The 24363-nt window shown below is 42.3% G+C and overlaps 1 protein-coding gene across 1 annotated transcript in view; it reads left to right on the forward strand.

Annotated features, from left to right (window-relative positions):
• The window catches only part of ZNF414 (zinc finger protein 414), a 69838-nt gene that overhangs the window by 23267 nt on the left and 22208 nt on the right, over positions 1–24363 (forward strand). The window contains exon 5 of the mRNA XM_056570591.1: positions 5044–5555. Within this exon, the coding sequence (XP_056426566.1) occupies positions 5044–5555 (512 nt within the window). The remainder of the gene's footprint in view (positions 1–5043; positions 5556–24363) is intronic.

The following is a 24363-nucleotide window of genomic DNA, read 5'->3' on the forward strand; positions in this document are numbered from 1 at the left end:
AGCAGAACTCGTCCCTCCAGGCTAATGGGCATGCCCTGTAGCAGCCACGTTAAAGTTTATGGAGGCAGAGGATGAACTGAGCTGGTAGCCACTGCACATACGTCATAATACGCTCTCCCGAGAACCTGGCCATTCCAGCCAGGCATAGAAGACCAAAAAGGGCAAGACAGTGTAGATAGAGAACTGGGACTTATTAATGTACCTGGGAGTGGAGGGAGGGGTTAGAACAGTTAATAGTGCATTGCTAAATTTCCGGCGATGCCAGTTACCTTTATCACGGCGAGGACCAGGGACCAGCGGCTGACAGAAGGTGCAGACAAGTGGAGGCAGCGGCGGCGGATTCCTAGATACTGCAGTGAAGATTGCCGTAAAGTGATCTTCACTGCTGTATCTGGGAGTTTCAAAACTTCAACTCCCAGCATGCCCAGACAGCCTTTGGCTGTCTGGGCATGCTGGGAGTTGTAGTTTTGTAACATCTGGAGGGCAACAGTTTGGAGACCACTGTCCTTCCAGATGTTGCAAAACTACAACTCTCAGCATGCCCAGACTGTCCAGGCATGCTGGAAGTTATAGTTCTGCAACATCTGAAGGGCCAGATGTTACAGAACTACAACTCCCAGCATGCCTGGACAGTCTCAGCATGCTGAGAGTTTTAGTTTTGCGACATCTGGAAGGGCACTGTTTGGAAACCACTATACAGTGGTGTCAACTGTAGCGCTCTAGATGTCAATTCAAAGCATGCCGAGACTGTCCAGATCTTCAGATGTCCTTCAGATGTTGCCGAACTACAACTCCCAGCATGCCTGGGCATGCTTGGAGTTGAAATCTTGCAGCATCTGGAGGGCTACAGTTTGGAGACCACTACACAGTGGTCTCCAAACTGTTCTCCTCCAGTTGTTGCATAACTACAACTCCCAACATGCCCTTCGGCTGTCTGGGCATGCTGGGAGTTGTAGTATTGCAACAACTGGAGGCGCACTGGTTGGGAAACATTCTGTTTCCTAACTCAGTGTTTCCCAACCTGTGTGCCTCCTGCTGTTGCAAAACTATAACTCCCAGCATGCACTGGAAGACCATGCATGCTGGGAGTTGTAGTTTTGCAGCAGCTAAAGGCACATGGGTTGGGAAACACTGAGTTAGGAAACAGACAGTGGTGCGGAAACACTGCGATAGTCTGTTACCTAACTCAGTGTTTCCCAACCTGTGTGCCTCCAGCTGTTGCATAACTATAACTCCCAGCATACACGCTCTGTCAGTGTACAAGGTACATTCACACGGGTGGGGGTTTACAGCAAGTTTCCCGCTTCAAGTTTGAGATGCAGCAAATTTTCCCCTGCAGCGGGAAACTCACTGTAAACCCCTGCCTGAGTGAAGAATGTACCATAAAAACACTACACTACACTAACTCTAAATAGAGTAAAATACTACATATACACTACACCCTTACACTGTCGCCCCCCCCAACCCCCCCCCCCCCCCAATAAAAAAAAAAAACATCTTGTACGTCAGTTTTTTCAAAACGGAGCCTCCAGCTGTTGCAAAATAACAATTTCCAGTATTGCCGGACAGCCATTGACTGTCCAGGCATGTTGGGAGTTTTGCAACAGCTGGAGGCACCCTGTTTGGGGAAATCTGACGTACAGTATTTTTGGTGGAGGAGGCAAGTGTAACGCTTGTATCTGGGTCCGTCCCTATGAAAATCCCTAATTCAGGCCTCAAATGCGCATGGCACTCTCTCACTTCAGAGCCCTGTCGTATTTCAAGGCAACAGTTTAGGGCCACATATGGGGTATTTCCGTACTCGGGAGAAATTGCGTTACAAATTTTGGGGGTCTTTTTCTCCTTTTACCCCTTATGAAAAGGTAAAGTTGGGGGCTACACCAGGCTGTTAGTGTAAATTTTTTTTTTTTACACTAACATGCTGGTGTTGCCCCATACTTTTAATTTTCATAAGAGGTAAAAGGAATAAAGACCCCCAAAATTTGTAACACAATTTCTCCCAAGTAGGAAAATACTCCATATGTGGATGTAAAATGCTCTGCGGACGCACAACAAGGGACAGGAGTGAGAGCGCACAAAGTACATTTGAGGACTAAACTGGTGATTTGCACAGGGGTGGCTGCTGGTTACAGCGATTCTGACATAAATGCAAAATAAATAAATACCCACATGTGACCCCATTTCGGAAACTAGCCCCCCCCTCACGTAACAAGGGGTACAGTGCGCATTTACGCCCCACAGGTGTCTGATAGATTTTTGGAACAGTGGTCCGTGAAAATGAAAATGTAATTTTTCATTTGGACAGCCCAATGTTACAAAGATCTGTCAAACGCCAGTGGGGTGCAAATGCTCACTGCACCCCCTGTTGCGTTCCTTGAGGGGTAAAGTTTCCCAAATAGTATGCCATGCAGGGTGTTTTTTTGCTGTTCTGGCACAAAGGGGGCTTCCTAAATGTGACATGCCCCCCAAAAACCATTTCACCAAAATTTGCTTTCCAAAAGTTTAATGTCGCTCCTTCCCTTCTGAGCCCTCTAGTGCACCCACAGATCACTTTACATCCACAAATGAGGTATTTCCTTACTCAAGAGAAATTGGGTTTCAAATTTTGGGGGACATTTTGACCTATTACTCCTTGTGAAAATGAAAAATTTGGGGTAACATCTCATTTTAGTAATAATAAATAAAACTAATTTTCGTTTTCACATCAAACTTCAACGCAAAGTCGTCAAACACCTGTGTGGTGCCAAGGCTCACTGCACCCCATGTTACATTCCTTGAGGGGTGTAGTTTCCCAAATAGTTTGCCATGTGGGGGGGGGGGGTGCTGTTCTGGCACCATAGAGGCTTCCTAATTGTGATATGCCCCCCCAAAAAACCATTTCAGCAAAATTCGCTTTCCAAAAGCCCAATGTCGCTCCTTCCCTTCTGAGCCCTCTAGTGCACCTGCAGAGTACTTTACATCCACATATGAGGTATTTCCTTACTTGAGAGAAATGGGGTTTCAAATTTTGGGGGACATTTTCACCTATTACCCCTTGTGAAAGTAAAAAATTTGGGGTAAAATCAGCATTTTAGTGAAAAAAAAGTTTTATTTTTACGTCCAACTTTATTAAAAATTTGTCAAACACCTGTGGGGTGTTAAGGCTCATTCACTCATGTTACGTGCCTTGAGGGGTGTAGTTTCCCAAATAGTATACCATGTGGGGTGCTTTTCGCTATTCTGGCACCATAGGGGCTTCCTAAATGTGACATGCCCTCCAAAAACCATTTCAGAAATACTCACTCTCCAAAATCCCATTGTCGCTCCTTCCCTTCTGAGCCCTCTACTGCGCCCTTCGAACGCTTGACATACACATATGAGGTATTTCCTTACTCGAGAGAAATTGGGTTACATATTTTGGGGAGCTTTTTCTCCTTTTACCCCTTGTAAAAAATAAAATAAAATAGGGGTCTACAAGAACATAGTGTAAAAAATTCATATTTTTAATTTTTGCCTCCACTTTGCTGCTATTTCTGTGAAACACTTAAAGGGTTAACAAACTTTCTGAATGTCATTTTGACTATGTTGAGGGGTGCAGTTTTCATAATGGGGTCCATTATGGGGTATTTCTAACATAAATACCCTCAATCTTCACTTCAAAACTGAACTGGTCCCTGTAAAATTCAGATTTTGAAATTTACTTGAAAAATTGGAAAATTGCTGCTTTATTTTGAAGCCCTCTGATGTCTTCAAAAAGTAAAAACATGTCAACTTTATGATGCAAACATAAACTAGACATATTGTATATGTGAATCAATATAACATTTATTTGGTATATCTATTTTCCTTACAAGCAGAGAGCTTCAAAGTTATAAAAAATGCTAAAATTTCATGAACATTTTTTTTAATTTTGAATTTTTCACCAAGAAATGATGCAAGTATTGACGAAAATTTACCACTAACATAAAGTAGAATATGTCATGAAAAAACTGTCTGTGAATCAAATTCATAAGTAAAAGCATCCCAGTGTTATTAATGCTTAAAGTGACATTGGTCAGAATTTCAAAAAATGCTCTGGTCCTTAGGGTCAAAATGGGCTTGGTCCCCAAGGGGTTAAGGAACAATCTGAAATATTGAAAAGGGAGACTGATTTGCCTTTTATGTTGCCTAGTCTAAAAGCCGCACTGATTATATTATGTGAGGGAAATTGTAATGTGGAGTCATTATGGCAAATAAATAAGGCAGAAAATCACAATGAGATGGGTATTATGGGGGACTTTAACCCAAATAGAATAATGTAAACAAATAAACATGTGGTATCACAGTGTGCGTAAATGTCCAATTAAAATATGTGTTTTAATAGTTGAACCGCACGGTCGATGGTATAAACTAAAAAAAAAAAAAATACCAAAGTCCAGAATTGCTGATTTTTGATCACTTCATATACCATAAAAAATTTATAAAAATCGATCAAAAAGTCCCATCAAATTTTTTTTCTTCTTTTTGCACAGTTTTTGTTGGTACCATTTTTGTTTTGAAAAGATTGGATATTGCAGCAGGTCACAGCGGCCGGACCCGCTGCGATCAGATATCATAACCCCTATCCTTTGGCTAGGGGATAAGATGTCTAGGAACAGAGTACCCCTTTACTTACCATTGTATTTTAGTCCGGACATATGTTTATTTTATTTTTGTTCATTATTTCATTTGAAAAATAAGTGTGGGTAACTTAAACTTTTATCAGGGGAGGGGCTTATTCACATTTTTTTTTTTTTTCCTCACATATTTATTTACTGCATGCAGTAGTCCCCTATGGGGACTAAAAAAGTAATCTTTCAATTGCGTACTCTAAACACTTTCTGTGGAAAAATTCTGTAGCAGGCTATAAATTCTTTGGATAAAATTCCTCCAAACTGTATTGAGTCTGTCCGGTCTTACCGCCGATAATTTCAACGGAGCCTGCTGAAGGTGGATGTTCAGGTGGTGGAAAGCAATATATCTATTAGACCAAAATAAGTGCTTGTTTTTATAGAATTTCATTTTCTTCCCCCCTTTTATTAACAGATGTGAAAATTGTATGCAGCATTTTCGTACTCATCGATCCCTGTTTAAACACCTCCATGTGTGTTCTGACAACACTGCACGTGCAGCGTCACAAAGTACCACAGCCTTGCCTGCCTCTTCAGATTCTGATTCAGCAACCCCAGCAGGACAAGTGAGCCGCCAAACAAGTGTCATTCAGTGTGTGAAAAAGGACTCTTCTCTTCCAGTTGCTGATGATATACCAACAACATCTATGGCGGCAGCAGGGGCTTCAGCGTCAACTGTTGGGGGACACCTTCCTTCTGCGAGCAACTTGGGTTCCCAAACTTCTAATTCATTTTCAAACTTTAACCCAAACCTATTTGCGGGACGGGCACCAGGCCCATCCCAAACCAGTGCTGCCAGTTCCTATCTGCCCTACATGAATCCATCAACATTCAACTTGCCACAGGCCTCCATTTCTCAGAGACTTAAACCATTCATGGGGAACCAAAGCCTACCTGCTTCTAATGCCATGTGGAAAAAGAACCAAGGTCAGGCAGAAAGTTTATGATGGTTATGTATGGAAATGTGAATCTGTTTTTTATGTTTGTATAAAATAGGGTGGTGACCGCTTTGCGGTATCAAGGTAATATTCATGGACTCCTACATTTGCTCATATGTTGCCATTAACGATTCTTCCCATATGGGCAATACAGAAAATTACCATGTAAGGCATTGAAAATAACCTTGAGACAAATGAGTAAAGATTATTGTATTTTACTGTTGGATTTATTTTACCCCGCTGGCCCACTGTACTGTATATTAGTTGTTTTTTTCCTTTTGTGATGTTGATGCTAGAAAGTATCTATTTGTGGACTTGTCATTGGGGAATTAGAAACTTAAAAAAAAAAAAAGTTTTTATTCCTTTTAAAATGTAAAATTTCACTATGAATATTACCTGCTGGTTCCCTGACTTAAATATGAGAAGTTTCTTCAGTATCGTGTTTTAGATGTGTGTGTATTGTGATTTAGATTTGAGAGGAACACTGCTCAAAACAATAAAGGGAACACCTAAACAACACAATGTAACTCCAAGTCAATCACACTTCTGTGAAATCACTCAGGAAGTAACACTGATTGACAATCAATTTCACATGCTGACAGCAGGTGGAAATTATAACTAATTAGCAAGACACTCTCCAATAAAGGAGTGGTTCTGCAGTTGGTGACCATAGACCACTTCTGAGTTCCTATGCTTCCTGGTGGATGTTTTGGTCACTTTTAAATGCTGGTGGTGCTTTCACTCTAGTGCTCTGCATGAGACTGAGTCTACAACCCACACAAGTGGCTCAGGTAGTGCAGCTCATCCAGGATGGCACATCAATGCGAGCTGTGGCAAGAAGGTTTGCTATGTCGGTCAGCGAAGTGCCCAGAGCATGGAGACACTACTAGGAGACAGGCCAGTACATCAGAAGACGTGGAGGAGGCCGTAGGAGGGCAACAACCCAGCAGCTCCGCCTTTGTGCAAGGAGGAGCACTGCCAGAGCCCTGCAAAATGACCTCCAGCAGGCCACACGTGCATGTGTCCACTCATACGGTCAGAAAGACTCCATGAGGGTGGTATGAGGGCCCGACGTCCACAGATGGGGGTTGTGCTTACAGCCCAACACCATGCAGGATGTTTTGCATTTGCCAGAGAACACAAAGATTGGCAAATTCGCCACTGGCGCAATGTGCTCTTCACAGATGAAAGCAGGTTCACACTGAGCACATGTGACAGACGTGACAGAGTCTGGAGATGCCGTGGAGCACGTTCTGCTGCCTGCAATATCCTCCAGCATGACCGGAATGGCGGTGGGTCAGTAATGGTGTGGGATGGCATTTCTTTGGGACACAGCCCTCCTTTTACTTGCCAGAGGTAGCCTTACTGCCATTAGGTACCGAGATGAGATCCTCAGACCCCTTGTGAGACCATATGTTGGTGTGGTTTGTCCTGGGTTCCGCAAGACAATGCTAGACCTCATGTGGCTGGAGTGTCAGCAGTTCCTGTAAGAGGAAGGCATTAATGCTATGGACTGCCCCGTCCGTTCCCCAGACCTGAATCCAATTGAGCACATCTGGGACCACAGACTGTCCAGGAGTTGGTGGATGCTTTAGTCCAGGTCTGGGAGGACTTCCCTCAGGAGACCATCCACCACCTCATTAGCCCAGGCATTGTAGGGAGGTCATATGGGCACATGGAGGCCACACACACTACTGAGCCTCATTTTGACTTGTTTTAAAGGGGTACTCCGGTGTAAAACTTTATTTTATTTTTTTTCTAACTCAACTGATGCCAGAAAGTGAAACAGATTTGTAAATTACTTCTATTAAAAAATCAATCCTTCCAGTACTTATTAGCTATTGAAAACTACAGAGGAAATTATTTTTTTGGAACACAGTGCTCTCTGCTGACATCACGAGCACAGTGCTCTCTGCTGACATCTCTGTCTATTTTAGGTACGGTCCAGAGCAGCATATATTTGCTATAGGGATTTTATCCTACTATGGACAGAGATGTCAGCAGAGAGCTCTGGGTTCCAAAAAGAAAAGAATTTCCTCTGTAGTTTTCAGCAGCTAATAAGTACTGGAAGGATTAAGACTTTTAAATAGAAGTAATTTACAAATCTGTTTAACTTCCTCGCACCAGTTGATTTAAAAAAAAAAAAAAGTTTTCTTACGGAGTACCCCTTTAACCTCTTAAGGACTCAGGGCGTACCTGTACGCCCTGAGCCCGGTCCCGGTGTGAAAAACAGGGTCACGCCGTGACCCCGCATCACACCGGGTCGGTCCCTGCTGCTAACAATAACCGGGGCCCTGGGCTAACAGCATGCGGCACCGATCGTTGTGCCGCGCGCTGTTAACCCTTCAGACGCAGCGATTAAAGTTGACCGCTGCGTCTGAAAACGAAAGTAAACGCTTCCCGGCAGCTGAGTCGGGCTGATCGGGACATCGCGATAAAATCGCGATGTTCCGATCAGCTGGGACGCAGGCGGAGGTCTCCTTACCTGTCTCCACCGCGTCCGATCGAGGTTTGATTGCTCCAAGCCTGAGCTACAGGCTTGAGCAATCGAGCCCTTATCTCGCTGATCCGTGCAAAGCTATGGCTTTGCAGGGATCAGCATAAGAGATCAGTGTGTGCAGTGTTATAGGTCCCTATGGGAGCTATAGCACTGCAAAAAAAAAAAGTTAACAGGTCATTTAACCCCTTCCCTAATAAAAGTTTGAATCACCCCCTTTTTCCCATAAAAAAAAGTGTAAATAAAAATTAACATATGTGGTATCGCCGCTTGCTTAAATGTCCGAACTATAAAATTATATAATTAAACCGCACGGTCAATGGCGTATGCGCCAAAAAATTCCAAAGTCCAAAATAGCGTATTTTTGGTCACTTTTTATATCATAAAAAAAATGAATAAAAAGCTATCAAAAAGTCCGATCAACACGAAAAACTTCAGAACGCGGCGCAAAAATTGAGCCCTCATACTGGCCGTATGCGGAAAAAAGTTATAGGGGTCAGAAGATGACATTTTTAAACGTATAAATTTTCCTGCATGTAGTTATGATTATTTTCAGAAGTACGACAAAATCAAACCTCTATAAGTAGGGTGTCATTTTAATCATATGGACCTACAGAATAAAGAGAAGGTGTAATGTTTACCAAAAAAAATGCACTGCGTAGAAACAGAAGCTCCCAAAAGTTATAAAAGTAAATTTTTTCTTCAATTTTGTCGCACAATAATTTTTTTTTTTTTCCGTTTCGCCGTGGATTTTTTGCTAAAATGACTAATGTCACTGCAAAGTAGAATTGGTGGCACAAAAAATAAGCCATCATATGGATTTTTAGGTGCAAAATTGAAAGCGATAGCGTTTTTCCGCTTTTGCATTTTAATTTATTCATCATCTTCTAAAAATCATGAGTCCTTAAGGGGTTAAGGACCAAGTCCATTTTAACCTTAAGGACCAGGCCAATTTTATTTTTGCATTTTCGTTTTTTCCTCCTCGCCTTCTAAAATCCATAACTCCTTTATATTTCCATCTACAGACCCATATAAGGGCTTGTTTTTTGCGTGACCAATTGTACTTTGTAATGAAACCTCTCATTTTACCATAAAATGTACGTCGAACCCCAAAAATATATATTTTTTAGGGAGGAAATTTTAATGAAAACCAAAATTTTGCACATTTTGGAGGGTTTTGTTTTCTTACTATACACTTTACGGTAAAAATTATATGTTTTCTTTATTCTGTGGGTTAAAAGGATACCCATGGCTAGATACTTTTATATTTTTGTACTACTTAAAAAAAAAAAATAACTAAAACTTTTTGTACAAAATCGGTAATCTAAAATTGCCCTATTTTGACCACCTATAACTTTTTCATTTTTCCATATATGGGGTGGTATATTTACATTTTTTGTGCCGTCATCTGTACTTTTTATCGATGCCACATTTGCATATATAAAACTTTTAGATAATTTTTTTTATTAATTTTTTTTTTATTTTTTTATTTTTTTTTACACTTTATGTCCCCATAGGGGACTATCTATAGCAATCATTTGATTGCTAATACTGTTCAGTGCTATGTATAGGTCATAGCACTGCTCAGTATTATCTGTGATCTTCTGCTCTGGTCTACTCGATCTCAGACCAGTGCATAAGACCCCAGGAGACGGCCGGAGCAAGGTGAGGGGACCTCCGGCCGCCATGCTGGATGATCGGATCGCTGCGGCAGCGCTGCGGGCGATCCGATCACCCATTCAAAGTTAGGCAGATGCAGTGATCTGTATTGATCACGGCATCTGAGGGGTTAATGGCGGACATCCGCCCGATCGCAGATGTCGGCCATTACCGGCGGGTTCCCGGCTGCTGCTAGCAGCCGGAACCTGACGAGTATGACGCGAGCACCGCTCCGATGCTCGCGGTCATACACAGGACTTAAATGTACGACGTAGCGCCAAACCAGTACGTACATTTACGTCCGTGGTCGTTAAGGGGTTAAGGACATTACATCAAAGTTGGATCAGCCTGTAGTGGGGTTTTCCATTTTGATTTTCAGTGTGACTCCATATCTAGACCTCCATGGGTTGATGTATTTGATTTCCATTGATAGTTGAATGTGACAACAAAATCACATAAATATTATGTAAAGACTAAAGTATTTCATCCGATTAGTTCATTCGTTCAGATCTAGGATGTGTTTGTTATCTTAGTGTTCCCTTTACTTTTTGAGCAGTGTATTAGCCAGTTGTATTGATTAAATAAGGCTACAAGGTTGGATTTTGGGACTACATTAAGGCTAAGTTTCCATTTTCCTGGCAGTGTTTGGCTCAAAAACTGCAGTGGTAGATGTCCAAAGTCAGAAGTGTATTCAAAAGGAATAGGACATATATAGGAAGGACTTACACTTCTCCCTCATGGAGCCACTTCTGACTTTTGCTCAAAAACTGTCAGGAAAAAAAAACAAAAAACAAGTGGAAACTTAGCCTAAGGCTCCAACATGTCATAGCCAGTTCTGCTGCCTAATCTTGCTATGACCTCGCAACACGCATCTAAAAGTATCCCGCTGCTGCAGATGATTTTGCGCAGCGTGAAATACGCTGTGTAAGCGGTATGTGGGACTGTACCCTCAGATTGCGTTTTGAATGTCAGGAAAAACCTTACCACAACTTGCAGCAACGGAATAGAAAAAAAAAGTAGTTTTTTTTTTTTGTGCTGTGTTTGACCTTCCAAACGGGTTTAAAAAAAAACACACACACAGATCTCCCCATGTGAACCAGAATCCTGCCCACCCCATGTGGGAGGGAGGTTGACTGTGTGAGGCGGCAGCACCATGTGTTCTTGCTCTTTTAGGATATGTGCACACTATGGAAATTCCAGGCGCAGATGCCAGTGCAGCAGCCTTCAGTTGTCTTCAATGGGATTCTGCTGCACTGTGCACACTGCTGAATTTTGGACTCCGCCAAAAGAATGAACATGTTTCATGTACGACTGCATTACCATCAATAGGGATGGTGCAGATCTGCGCAGTCATGCCGAAGTTTCATTTGGTGATGCCTGCAACATGTGGAATGTCTTATCTCACTGTGCTCATTCAAACTACTGACTTTAATGGGTTTTCTACGGCTGTGTTCACATGATGAAGTTTCCAAAAAGAATCCAAAGTCTGGCAGATGATTATGTTCAATCTTCCACCAAAATCCAGTAATAAAAGCCTTAAGTCAAAGTCTATTGTGCTTTGATTTTCAGTGCCTTTTTTTGCGGCAACATAGGCACTGATTCAGCATAATTTCTGCTTCATGGCTCAGATTCACAGGAAATTTTCCTTATAGACACTTATCCCCATTCACAGCATAGGGAATATGGGGGAGATTTAGCAAAACCTGTCCAGAGGGAAAGTTGCTGAGTTGCCCATAGCAACCAATCAGCTTGCTTCTTTAATTTTGCAGAGGCCTTTTCAAAAATGAAAAAAAGGGATCTGATTGGTTGTTATAGGCAACCCAGCAACTTCTCCTCTGGACAGGTTTTGATAAATCTCCCCCTTTGTGTATGATCACGAGCCTAACTGGTGGGACCCTGAATGGAGAAGCAGTGCATAGACTCAACCACTGCTCCATTCAATGGGGGAGATTTTGTGCAGAGGAAAGCAGGGATCGACAGATTATCGGTTTGGCCGATATTCACGATTTTGGACGTTATCGGTATCGGCAATTACCATACTGATGCTGCTATGGAACTCGATTATAGCAGAATCTGGATCCACGGCACCTCCCTGCACCAGTGCCAGCTGCTTTATTCTAGGAGATATTCCAACTAGAATTGGTGAGCACTGTTGTGACTATCGTCTGGTCGGACAAGCAGCTGGGAGCAACTGCGCATGCGCAAATATGTATGCTCCCGACTCCCTGCCATCCTTCATAGTGTTACTACTGCATAAGCATGGTCTAGGCTGCTGAATCGCAGCACGGGCCGTGACCAAGAGATATTGAAGACCATAATAGAATTCAACAGGGAGTTAATACAGCCTGGGGAATATTTACAGATCTATTTAATGATATGGGAATACCTATTTAACATTGCTGCCCTGCTTGTCCCCAGAGATAAGGTGAGACACCTGGTGTTCTCACAGTCTCCAGCTTTCTCTGTCTCTCTCCTTCCAGGCCTGGCCCCTGCACAGCTATGCATGGCAAAGCTCAGGGTTGCCAGCTGCTGCCGCTCACTCATAGTGGTTGTGTTTGCTACTGTCACCAGCTTGCACCATAAAGAGTGCCTGTTTAATTTTGATAAGTCTCATAGGGAGAAGGGAGCGGTTAAAAAAAAAAGGACTAGGACATTAGAGTGAAGAATAATGTATACGCATAAGATGGGTGGGCACGGGGCAGATGTAGGAAAGCTCGGCAAGCTGGCTCCCCGCCTCCATTGTGCACTAAACAGAATTACCATTCTTGCAACGAGGGCAATATCTTCACAATGCAGGGACCAATTTTAGTAAGTAATAACTCATTTTAACCCTGTTCACCTGCACTTTTACCCAGTGTATTGGGTTTAGTGCAGGCGAACAGCTTGTCAGTTTTCCTTTAACCACTTAATGACTTTGGACGTAAATGCACATCTTGGTGAGGTGGTACTTAACGCACCAGGACATACATTTCCGTCATTCACATGATGCGAGCACTAGATCGGTGCTCACATCATGCACGGTGGGTCGCGGCTGCTATCAGCAGACAGGGACCCGCCGGTAATAGCGCACATCAGCGATCGCGCTGATGTCTGCCATTAACCCCTCAGATACCATGATCAATTCTGATCACTGCATGTGCGGCACTTTGAACGAGTGATCGGTGCTGCAGCGGGGAACCGATCACCCAAGATGGCGGGCATGGATGGAAAAATAAAAAGTTATGGCTTTTAGAATGTGAGGAGGAAAAAACGGTAAGCAAAAATGAAGCTGGCTGAGTCCTTAATGCCCAAATGGGCTTAGCCCTTAACCCCTTAATGACGAAGCCCATTTTCACCTCAAGGACCAGGCCAATTTTATTTTTGCGTTTTCGTTTTTTCCTCCTCGCCTTCAAAAATCCATAACTCCTTTATATTTCAATGTACTGACCCATATAAGGGCTTGTTTTTTGCGTGACCAATTGTACTTTGTAATGGAACCTCTCATTTTACCATAAAATGTACGGCGAACCCCCAAAAAATATTTTTAGGGAGGAAATTTGCACATTTTGGAGGGTTTTGTTTTCACACTGTACACTTTACGGTAAAAATGACATGTGTTCTTTATTCTGTGGGTCAATATGATTCAAATTATACCCATGGCTAGATACGTTTATATTTTTGTACCGCTTAAAAAGAAATCTAAAAACTTTTTGTACAAAATCAGTGATCTAAAATTGCCCTATTTTGACCACCTATAACTTTTTCATTTTTCCGTATATAGGGCGGTATGAGGGCTAATTTTTTGCACCTTCATCTGTACTTGTTTTAGATACCACATTTGCGTATATAAAACTTTTAGATCATTTTTTATAAAAAAAATTTTTTATTAAATGTGACAAAAAGCCGGATTTGTGGACTTTTTAAATTTTTTACGTTTACACCATTCACCGTACGGGATCATTAACATTATATTTTGATAGTTCGGACATTTACCCACGCGGCGATACCAAATATGTTTATTTTTAAAAAATGCTTACGCTTTTTGGGGGTAAAAGGGGAAAAACAGACAATTTTTATTGGGGGAGGGGATTTTTCACTTTTTTTTACTTTTTTATTTTTACATTTTTCAAATTATTTTTTTTACACTTTTTATGTCCCCATAGGGGACTATCTATAGCAATCGTTTGATTGCTAATACTGTGCAGTGCTATGCATAGGACAGACCAAAGCAGAAGACCCCGGGAGACGGCCGGAGCTAGATGAGGGGACCTCCGGCTGTCATGCTGGATGATCGGATCCCCACAGCAGCGCTGCGGGTGATCCGATCATCCAATCAAAATGCCGCAGATGCCGTGGTCTGTATTGATCACGGCATCGGAGGGGTTAATGGCGGACATCCGCGCGATCGCGGATGTCGGCCATTACCGGAGGGTCCCCGGCTGCTGCCAGCAGCCGGAACCTGCCGTGTATGACGCGAGCACCCTTCCGATGCTCGCGGTCATACACAGGACGTAAATGTACGTCCTGGTGCGGGAAGTCCCGCCAAACCAGGACGTACATTTACGTCCGTGGTCGTTAACCTCTTAAGGACGCAGGGCGTATGGATACGCCCTGCATCCCGAGTCCTTAAGGACGCAGGGCGTATCCATACGCCCGTGGGAATTCCGGTCCCCACCGCTAGCCGGTTGGGGACCGGAGCCGGATGCCTGCTGAAATCGTTCAGCAGGCATCCCGGCATATCGCCCAGGGGGGTCATTATGCCCCCCCATGTCGGCGATCGCCGCAGATCGCTGGACAATTCAGTCCAGCGATCTGCGGCGATTCCGGGTCAATCGGGTCTCCAGTGACCCGGTGACCCGGAATTACTGGCTGTTCGGGGCCGTCTCTGACGGCCCCGAACAGCCAGAGCCTGCAGGGGTGAGGTGGCACTGGTGCCACCTCACGATCGCCCTGATTCGTCGGCCGGATTACCGGCCGACCAATCAGGGCGCCTGCTGCGGGTGTCACTCCCGCACCCGCTCCGCCCCTCTTCCGGAGGGCGTGAGCGGGTGCGGGAAGACGACCCCGGGTGCTGGGGACCCCGATCCCCGGCGTTAATGTTGGGATCGGGGCCCCAGGAGCGACGGCGGCGGCGTGGGACAGCCTGCGATGAAGCAGCAGCAGGAGGTGAGTTACAGCCTCCTGCTGTTGCTTAGCAACAGCTCCCAGCATGCAAAAAGGGCATGCTGGGAGCTGTAGTTATGCAACAGCAGGAGGCAGACCACCACAACTCCCAGCATTCCCTTATGGGCATGCTGGGACTTATGGTTTTGCAACAGCTGGAGGCACATTTTTTCTATGGAAAAGTGTACCTTCAGCTGTTGTATAACTACAACTCCCAGCTTGCACAAACAGCTAAAGTGCATGCTGGGAGTTGTAGTGGTGCATCTGCTGGTTGCATAACTACAACTCCCAGCATGCCCGTTGGCTGTTGGTTACTGCTAAGAGTTGTAGTTTTTCAACAGCTGAAGGCACACTGGTTGTGAAACTTAGTTTTTTTTTTTTACCTAACTCATTGTTTCACGACCGGTGTGCCTCCAGCTGTTGCAAACTACAACTCCCAGCAGTCACCTTACACGATGCACCGTACATGCTGGGAGTTGTAGTTTTGCAACAGCTGGAGGCACACTGGTTTTGAAACACTGAGTAAGGTCACAAACTCCGTGATACATAACCAGTGTGCCTACAGCTGTTGCAAAACTAAAACTCTCAGCATGTACAGTCTCTCAGCGCATGCTGGGAGTTGTAGTTTTGCAACAGCTGGATGTCCCCCCCAATGTGAATGTACAGGGTACACTCACATGGGCGGAGGATTACAGTAGGTATCGGGCTGCAAGTTTGAGCTGCAGCAAATTTTCTGCAACAGCTCAAACTGCCAGCGAGAAACTACTGTGAACCCCCGCCCGTGTGACTGTACCCTAAAAACACTACACTACACTAACACAAAAAATAAAATAAAAAGTAAAAAACACTACATTTACACATACCCCTATAGAGCCCCCCTCCCCTCCCCAATAAAAATGAAAAACGTCTGGTATGCCACGGTTTCCAAAACGGAGCCTCCAGCTGTTGCAAAACAACAACTCCCAGTATTGTCGGACAGCCGTTGACTGTCCAGGAATGCTGGGAGTTTTGCAACAGCTGGAGGCACAATGTTTGGGAATCACTGGCGTAGAATACCCCTATGTCCACCCCTATGCAATCCCTAATTTAGGCCTCAAATGCGCATGGCGCTCTCACTTTGGAGCCCTGTCGTATTTCAAGGCAACAGTTAAGGGTCACATATGGGGTATCGCCGTACTCGGGAGAAATTGGGCTTCAAATTTTGGGGGGTATTTTCTGCTTTAACCCTTTGTATAAATGTAAATTTTTTGGGAAACCAAGCATTTTAGGTAAATTTTTTTATTTTTTTTTACATATGCAAAAGTCGTGAAACACCTGTAGGGTATTAAGGTTCACTTAACCCCTTGTTACGTTCCCCGAGGGCTCTAGTTTCCAAAATGGTATGCCATGTGGGGTTTTTTTGCGGTCCTGGCACCATAGGGGCTTCCTAAATGCGGCATGCCCCCAGAGCAAAATTTGCTTTCAAAAAGCCAAATGTGACTCCTTCTCTTCTGAGACCTGTAGTGCGCCAACAGAGCACTTTTCACCCCCATATGGGGTGTTTTCTGAATCGGGAGAAATTGGGCTTCAAATTTTGGGGGGTATTTTCTGCTTTAACCCTTTGTATAAATGTAAATTTTTTGGGAAACCAAGCATTTTAGGTAAATTTTTTTATTTTTTTTTACATATGCAAAAGTCGTGAAACACCTGTAGGGTATTAAGGTTCACTTTACCCCTTGTTACGTTCCCCGAGGGGTCTAGTTTCCAAAATGGTATGCCATGTGGGTTTTTTTTTGCTGTCCTGGCACCATAGGGGCTTCCTAAATGCGGCATGCCCCCAGAGCAAAATTTCCTTCAAAAAAGCCAAATGTGACTCCTTCTCTTCTGAGACCTGTAGTGCGCCAGCAGAGCACTTTTCACCCCCATATGGGGTGTTTTCTGAATCGGGAGAAATTGGGCTTCAAATTTTGGGGGGTATTTTCTGCTATTACCCTTTTTAAAAATGTAAAACTTTAGAGAAACCAAGCATTTTAGGTAAAAAAAATATATATTTTTTTTACATATGCAAAAGTCGTGAATCACCTGTGGGGTATTAAGGTTCACATTACCCCTTGTTACGTTCCCCGAGGGGTCTAGTTTCCAAAATGGTATGCCATGTGTTTTTTTTTTGCTGTTCTGGCACCATAGGGGCTTCCTAAAGGTGACATGCCCCCCAAAAACCATTTGACGCTCCTTCCCTTCTGAGCCCTCTACTGCGCCCGCCGAACACTTTACATAGACATATGAGGTATGTGCTTACTCGAGAGAAATTGGGTTTCAAATACAAGTAAAAATTTTCTCCTTTTTACCCCTTGCAAAAATTCAAAAATTGGGTCTACAAGAACATGCGAGTGTAAAAAATGAAGATTGTGAATTTTCTCCTTCACTTTGCTGCTATTCCTGTGAAACCCGTAAAGGGTTAAAACGCTTACTGAATGTAATTTTGAATACTTTCGGGGGTGCAGTTTTTATAATGGGGTAATTTATGGGGTATTTCTAATATGAAGACCCTTCAAATCCACTTCAAACCTGAACTGGTCCCTGAAAAAAAGCAAGTTTCAAAATTTTGTGAAAAATTGGAAAATTGCTGCGGAACTTTGAAGCCCTCTGGTGTCTTCCAAAAGTAAAAACTCATCAATTTTATGATGCAAATATAAAGTAGACATATTGTATATGTGAATAAAAAAAAAATTATTTGGAATATCAATTTTCCTTACAAGCAGAGAGCTTCAAAGTTAGAAAAATGCAAAATTTTCAAATTTTTCATCAAATTTTGGGATTTTTCACCAAGAAAGGATGCAAGTTACCAAAAAATTTTACCACTACGTTAAAGTAGAATATGTCACGAAAAAACAATCTCGGAATCAGAATGATAACTAAAAGCATTCCAGAGTTATTAATGTTTAAAGTGACAGTGGTCAGATTTGCAAAAAATGGCCGAGTCCTTAAGGTGAAAAAGGGCTCAGTCCTTAAGGGGTTAAAGGTGTACTCCGGTGAAAAACTTTTTTATTTTTATTTTTTTAAATCAACTGGTGCCAGAAAGTTAAACAGATTTGTAAATTACTTCTATTAAAAAATCTTAATCCTTCCTGTACTTATTAGCTGTTGAATACTACAGTGGAAATTATTTTCCTTTTGAAACACAGAGCTGTCTGCTGACATCATGAGCACAGTGCTCTCTGCTGACATCTCTGTCCATTTTAGGAACTGTCCAGAGTAAAAGGAAATCCCCATAGCAAACATGCTGTTCTGGACAGTTCCTAAAATGGACAGAGATGTCAGCAGAGAGCACTGTGCTCATGATGTCAGCAGACAGCTCTGTGTTTCAAAAAGGAAAATAATTTCCACTGTAGTATTCAGCAGCTAATAAGTACAGGAAGGATTAAGATTTTTTTAATAGAAGTAATTTACAAATCTGTTTAACTTTCTGGCACCAGTTGATTAAAAAAAAAAAAAAAAAAAAAGTTTTTCACCGGAGTATCCCTTTAAGGGGTTAAAGGGCTATTCCGGGAATTTTTCTTTCAGCCTTTGAGCCCATGATGCCAAGTTAGAATACTGTGTAATATGCTTCTCTTACCTCTGTGCCCTGCTTTGTCCTGTATTAATGCACGGGACCCACACCCAAAAGTGCTGTAGTGTGAGTCTATTTATTTCCCATCAATCCATGCAGCCAGAGACAATATGTCATAAGTCACATGGTCTCCACAGGAGTATGGTTATGTGGATAGAATTACTTCAATAAATCCATTTCACCCTACTACCCACCCACCCACTGCAGCATAGCCACGCTCCCCTAGAGACCATGTAACTTATTACATATTTTCAGATATGGGTCCTGTACATGTGAACTGGAACTTTAACCACTTTCCAACCAGTGATGGACATTTATGTCATGGTTCGGTTGGGATATGGCACAGCAGATGAGAGCTCTACGTACATGGCAGGTGACAGCTGCTATTTGCAGCTGATACCCGCCATCAGTGACTGACATCAAAGATCAGTCCAATGCCAATAATTTAACTGTCTAGATGCCGTGATAAATAGAAATTAATTTGACAGGTGCCACGCCTGTTGTGTTGCTGACCTTTTGTCATGGCAACCCAAGGCTTTTTGAAGGCCTCAGTGGCTCCAGTGACAGATCTGGCAGGGAGTATTGTGTAGTTAGCGCTAAGAGAGCACTAATTTGACAATTCAGAGCAATTCCATAGCATTACATTAAATTGTTTAAGCTTAAAGAAATATAGTAAATATAAAGTAAAACTAACGTTTTAAAAATATACCCCCTTCTCAATAAAAATTGGTCACCCTCTTTATTCCTATTTCTTAAATAAGAAAAATCCAAACTCCAAAAAATAACACATTTGGTATTTGTCAAGTGCAGGCATTATTGATTTCACGTGGTGTACACTGTAAACAATAAAAAAAATTGCTGATTTTTGGTTACATCTCAGAAAAATGGAATAAAAAGCAATTAAAAAGTTAAATCTACCACAAAATGGTACCTATATAAAAGGCAAAAAAGAACCCCACACAGTTCTATGAAAAATAAAAATGTTACAGGGGTCATATCATAGTGATGCAGAAAAGTATACAAATTTGTTATTGTTAATCATACTGACCCAAATTATAAAATTAAAGGAGTTCTGTAGTGAAATAAGGGGTCCGACCGCTGGGACTCCCCGTGATCTCTTGAACGGGGCCCCAGCAGCCTGCTGAAAGGGGGCATGCCAACCCCCGCATGGATCGGCGGTCGACATGCCCCCTCCATATATTTCTGAGGGATACATAGAGGGGGCTTGTCGGCCGCGGATTCCTGCTGGGGTCGTAATGGCTGCTTCCGGCAGACTCCTTTCAGGAGATTGCGGGGGTCCCAGTGGTCGGACCCCCCCCTCTTTAACATGTCAGTTTTACGATACAGTGAGATGAGAAAAAATGGCTCACAAATGTACACATTTGTGTTTTCTTTTGTCAACTTTGTCATCCAGTTTTGCAATACATTATATGGCTAAATAAGGCTGTTAAAAAATAAGCCCTTATACAAGTCTGTGGATGGGAAACTAAATAAGTTATGGGTCAAAATATGCCAGTACGGGGAAGGGGTTGATAAACGTATTTACCTCAACAAATAAATTGGGAGTTCACCCTTTCCTTCCTCAACAACCAACCCTTATTCCAGCTTTTAGACTCAACCAAAGTCTCAGAGAAATGCATCTACTGTACAAACAGACGTTAGTGTTCACACTTTGTTTATGAGCATTTAAAATAAGAATACTAAATAAAACTAATAAACCAGGGACATAGGGGGAATTTATCATGGTGTTTTTTCCATTTTCCTTGTTGTGTATTTGATGTGGCTGGGACTAATTTATCAAAAGGTTTATGGCCTTCCACGAAATGTATGCGGAAGAATCAATAATGAAGATGATGGAAACTATTGTGTGGTATAGACACTTTTTACCATGTGGTCAGATTTGGTGTGACTGTTGTACACAAATTACTGACTTTTTTTCCCCAAAAGTTGCAAATGATTAATCAATGACTGCTGCAAAAAAAACCTTTGATGGTACACACAAATGTAGTGATGTATAAAGATTGCTGTATGTGTGGAAAGTCACAAATCAGGAACAACACAGCTCGCTGCCACTCTATGGACAATTTTACATGAAAAGGTTAAACACCATAATAAATGTCCCCCATAGAGAAAGCTAAATAAACTACATAGGGGTTTTCTAAGAACCAACACCCTTTTATATAACTTGTTATGGAATTGTGAATAAACAGATATTCTTATAACATACAGTGATGGTATATTGCTAGATCACATTATGTTTGGTAAGGGTCCAACCTCTGGGACTCCCATTGACTCATTGGGGATTTATCAAAGTTGTATATTTCAATATAGACCAACCTACAGAGGGTTAGGCCGGTCTATTGTGCGCTTAATTTATCAAAAGTCGCACGCTCTTGATAAATTCTGTGCACAGACTTCAGGATCTATGGTTTAGACTGTATTTAAACCTGCCCCAGCATGATCTGACATTTCAGCGTACTTTCGGCCAATGCGACTTTTCACCGAAAAGTCACTATTCATAAATTCAGCACCAATGCATTTCTCAGTCTAAGATAGACTAGCATGCATCATGTTCTAAAAATCCTCTAAAGCAGAAGTCGCGGAAACGTCGCACGTATTTAGACTGCGACTTTGTGTGCGACAAATTTAGACAGGAAAACCAGTCTAAATCCTTTGATAAATCTCCCCCATTGACAATAGTGTATCCACCCACCCATTTGTGCAGGAAACTGCAGCAGGCCCTATTTACGAGACCGAGGAAGAGAAAAACAAAAGCCCTATGGTTAAAACAATATTGCCATTTCATGTACAGTTTCACCAAAAAGAAAATCTATTATCACAATACTTTATACCTTCTATCTTAGGGTGGGTTTGTAACCATGACATGGACACCTTTTGGTCCATTATATCGTTTTCTTTATATGAAAATATTTTATAAATAAAAGTTGACTTAAAGTGGTTTACACAACAAGAACAAAGCACCAGTGTGCTAGTTTCTAAAATGTCCATGTCAGAAACTGTCCAGAGCAAAATCAGACCCATACAGCGAGCCTCTTTGTTCCCCTCTTAAATAATAAAATTAAGCATACTCACTTTTATTGAGTCCAGTGCCAGCACTCTAGGGCTCCTGTAGCCTTTGTTTACTTCCCTGCATGCCACTGTCCTGATGATGTTCCAAACCCACTACACCCAATCACTGAGGTCACCTGACATCACAAGAGCGGAGAGAGCGCTCTCACATTTGAGTCCTGCACAGAAAGCATATACATTCAGAGAATATGGTGTAAATGCAACCTCCAATTCTGGCTGTTGCCAGCTGCTGTTAGTTATATAATACAGCCAGCACTCACCATGTTCAGAACAGTCTCAGCCCCTAAGGTGGCTCCATACCTTTGCTCGACATTACATGCTTCAAATGTTGGGGAGGCGCTTACAGGGGTACTCCGGTGGAAAACAAATGTTTTCAAATCAACTGGTGCCAGAAAGTTAACCCCTTAACGACGCAGGGACGCGGGACCCCACATCATATCGCGTCGGTCCCGGCGCTCATCAACGGTTGGGACCCGCGGCTAATACCACACATTGCCGATCGCGGCAATGTGCGGTATTAACCCTTTAGAAGCGGCGGTCAAAGCTGACCGCCGCTTCTAAAGTGAAAGTGAAACGATCCCGGCTAGTCAGTCGGGCTGTTCGGGACCGCTGCGGTGAAATCGTGGCGTCCCGAACAGCTTACAGGACACCGGGAGGGCCCTTACCTGCCTCCTCGGTGTCCGATTGACGAATGACTGCTGAGATCCAGACAGGAGCAGTCAAGCGCCGATAACACTGATCACAGGCGTGTTAATACACGCCTGTGATCTGTGTAAAAGATCAGTGTGTGCAGTGTTATAGGTCCTTATGAGACCTATAACACTGCAAAAAAAATGTAAAAAAAAGTGTTAATAAAGGTCATTTAACCCCTTCCCTAATAAAAGTTTGAATCACCCCCCTTTTCCCATAAAAAAAATAAAAAAGTGTAAATAAAAATAAACATATGTGGTATTGCCGCGTGCGTAAATGTCCAAACTATAAAAATATATCATTAATTAAACCGCACGGTCAATGGCGTGCGTGCAAAAAAATTTTGGTCATTTTTTATACCATTAAAAAATGTATAAAAAGTGTTCAAAAACTCTGATCAAAACAAAAACCGCACCGATAAAAACTTCAGATCATGGCGCAAAAAATGAGCCCTCATACCGCCCTGTATGTCGAAAAAATAAAAAAGTTATAGGGGTCAGAAGATGACATTTTTAAACGTATAAATTTTCCTGCATGTAGTAATGATTTTGTCCAGAAGTGCGACAAAATCAAACCTATATAAGTAGGGTATCATTTTAATCGTATGGACCTACAGAATAATAATAAGGTGTCATTTTTACCGAAAGAGGCACTGCGTAGAAACGGAAGCCCCCAAAAGTTACAAAATTGCGTTTTTTCTTCGATTTTGTCGCACAATCATTTTTTTTCCGTTTCGCCATGAATTTTTAGGTAAAATGACTAATGTCACTGCAAAGTAGAATTGGTGACGCAAAAAATAAGCCATAATATGGATTTTTAGGTGGAAAATTGAAAGGGTTATGATTTTTAAAATGTAAGGAGGAAAAAATGAAAGTGCAAAAACTGAAAAACCCTGAGTCCTTAAGGGGTTAAACAGATTTTTTAAAATTCTTATAATTAAATTTCATTTCTGTCTGACCACAGTGCTCTCTGCTGACAACTCTGTCCACATCTGGAACATACCAGATCAGGAGAGGTTTGCTATGGAGATATGTCCTGCTCTGGACTGTTCCTGAAATGGACAGAGGTGTCAGCAAAGAGCACTGTGGTCACACAAAAAAGAAATTCAAAATGAAAATAACTTCCTGTGAAGTATACAGCAGCTGATAAGTACTGGAAGGATTAAGATTTTTAAATAGAAGTAATTTGCAAATCTGTTTGACAGTACAGAAAAAAACTAGAGAAATAGTGATGCAGTTGCCGATAGCAACCGATCATATCGCTTATTACATTTTTAGCCCCTTAACAACACATGACATAAATGTATGTCTTGGTGCAGTGGTACTTAATGCCCCAGGACGTACATTTACGTCCTATACATGACCACGAGCATTGGAGCGATGCTTGGGTCATGGGCGGCAGGTCCCGGCTGCTGATAGCAGCCAGGGACCCGCCGGTAATGGCCGACATCTGCGATCACGCAGATGTCCGCCATTAACCTTTCAGCTGCCTTGATCAATACAGATCATGGCATCTGCAGCGCTGTGGTCACTAAAGTGGATGATCGGATCGCCCGCAGTGCTCCCCCAGAGATCCAATCATCCAGAACGGCAGACGGTCGCCTCACCTGCCTCCGCTGCCTTTCACGGGTCTTCTGCTCTGGTCTGCGATCGAGCAGACCAGAGCAGAAGATGACCGATAACACTGATCAGTGCTATGTCCTATGCATAGCATTGAACGGTATTAGCAATCGAATGATTGCTATAAATAGTCCCCTATAAGGGACTATTAAAGTGTAAAAATAAAAGTAAAAAAAGTATACGGAAAAATTTTAAAGTTATAGGTCAGCAAGATAGAGGGATTTTAAATGCACTAATTTGGTTTAAAAGTTTGCGATTTTTTATAAGCGGTATAATAATAGAAAAGTATGTAATCATGTGTATCATTTTAATTGTATTAACCCACAGAATAAAGAAAATAGGTCTATTTTACCGTTTTTTGGTTGCGCCATACATTTTTATGGTAAAATTAGTGATGTCATTACAAAGGACAACTGTTCGCACAAAAAACAAGCCCTCATACTAGTCTGTGGTTGAGTTATGATTTTTAGAAGGCAAGGAGGAAAAAACAAAAACTTAAAAATAAAAGTCC

This window comes from Hyla sarda, chromosome 1, assembly GCF_029499605.1.
Source record: "Hyla sarda isolate aHylSar1 chromosome 1, aHylSar1.hap1, whole genome shotgun sequence".
NCBI classification, from domain to species: Eukaryota; Metazoa; Chordata; class Amphibia; order Anura; family Hylidae; genus Hyla; species Hyla sarda.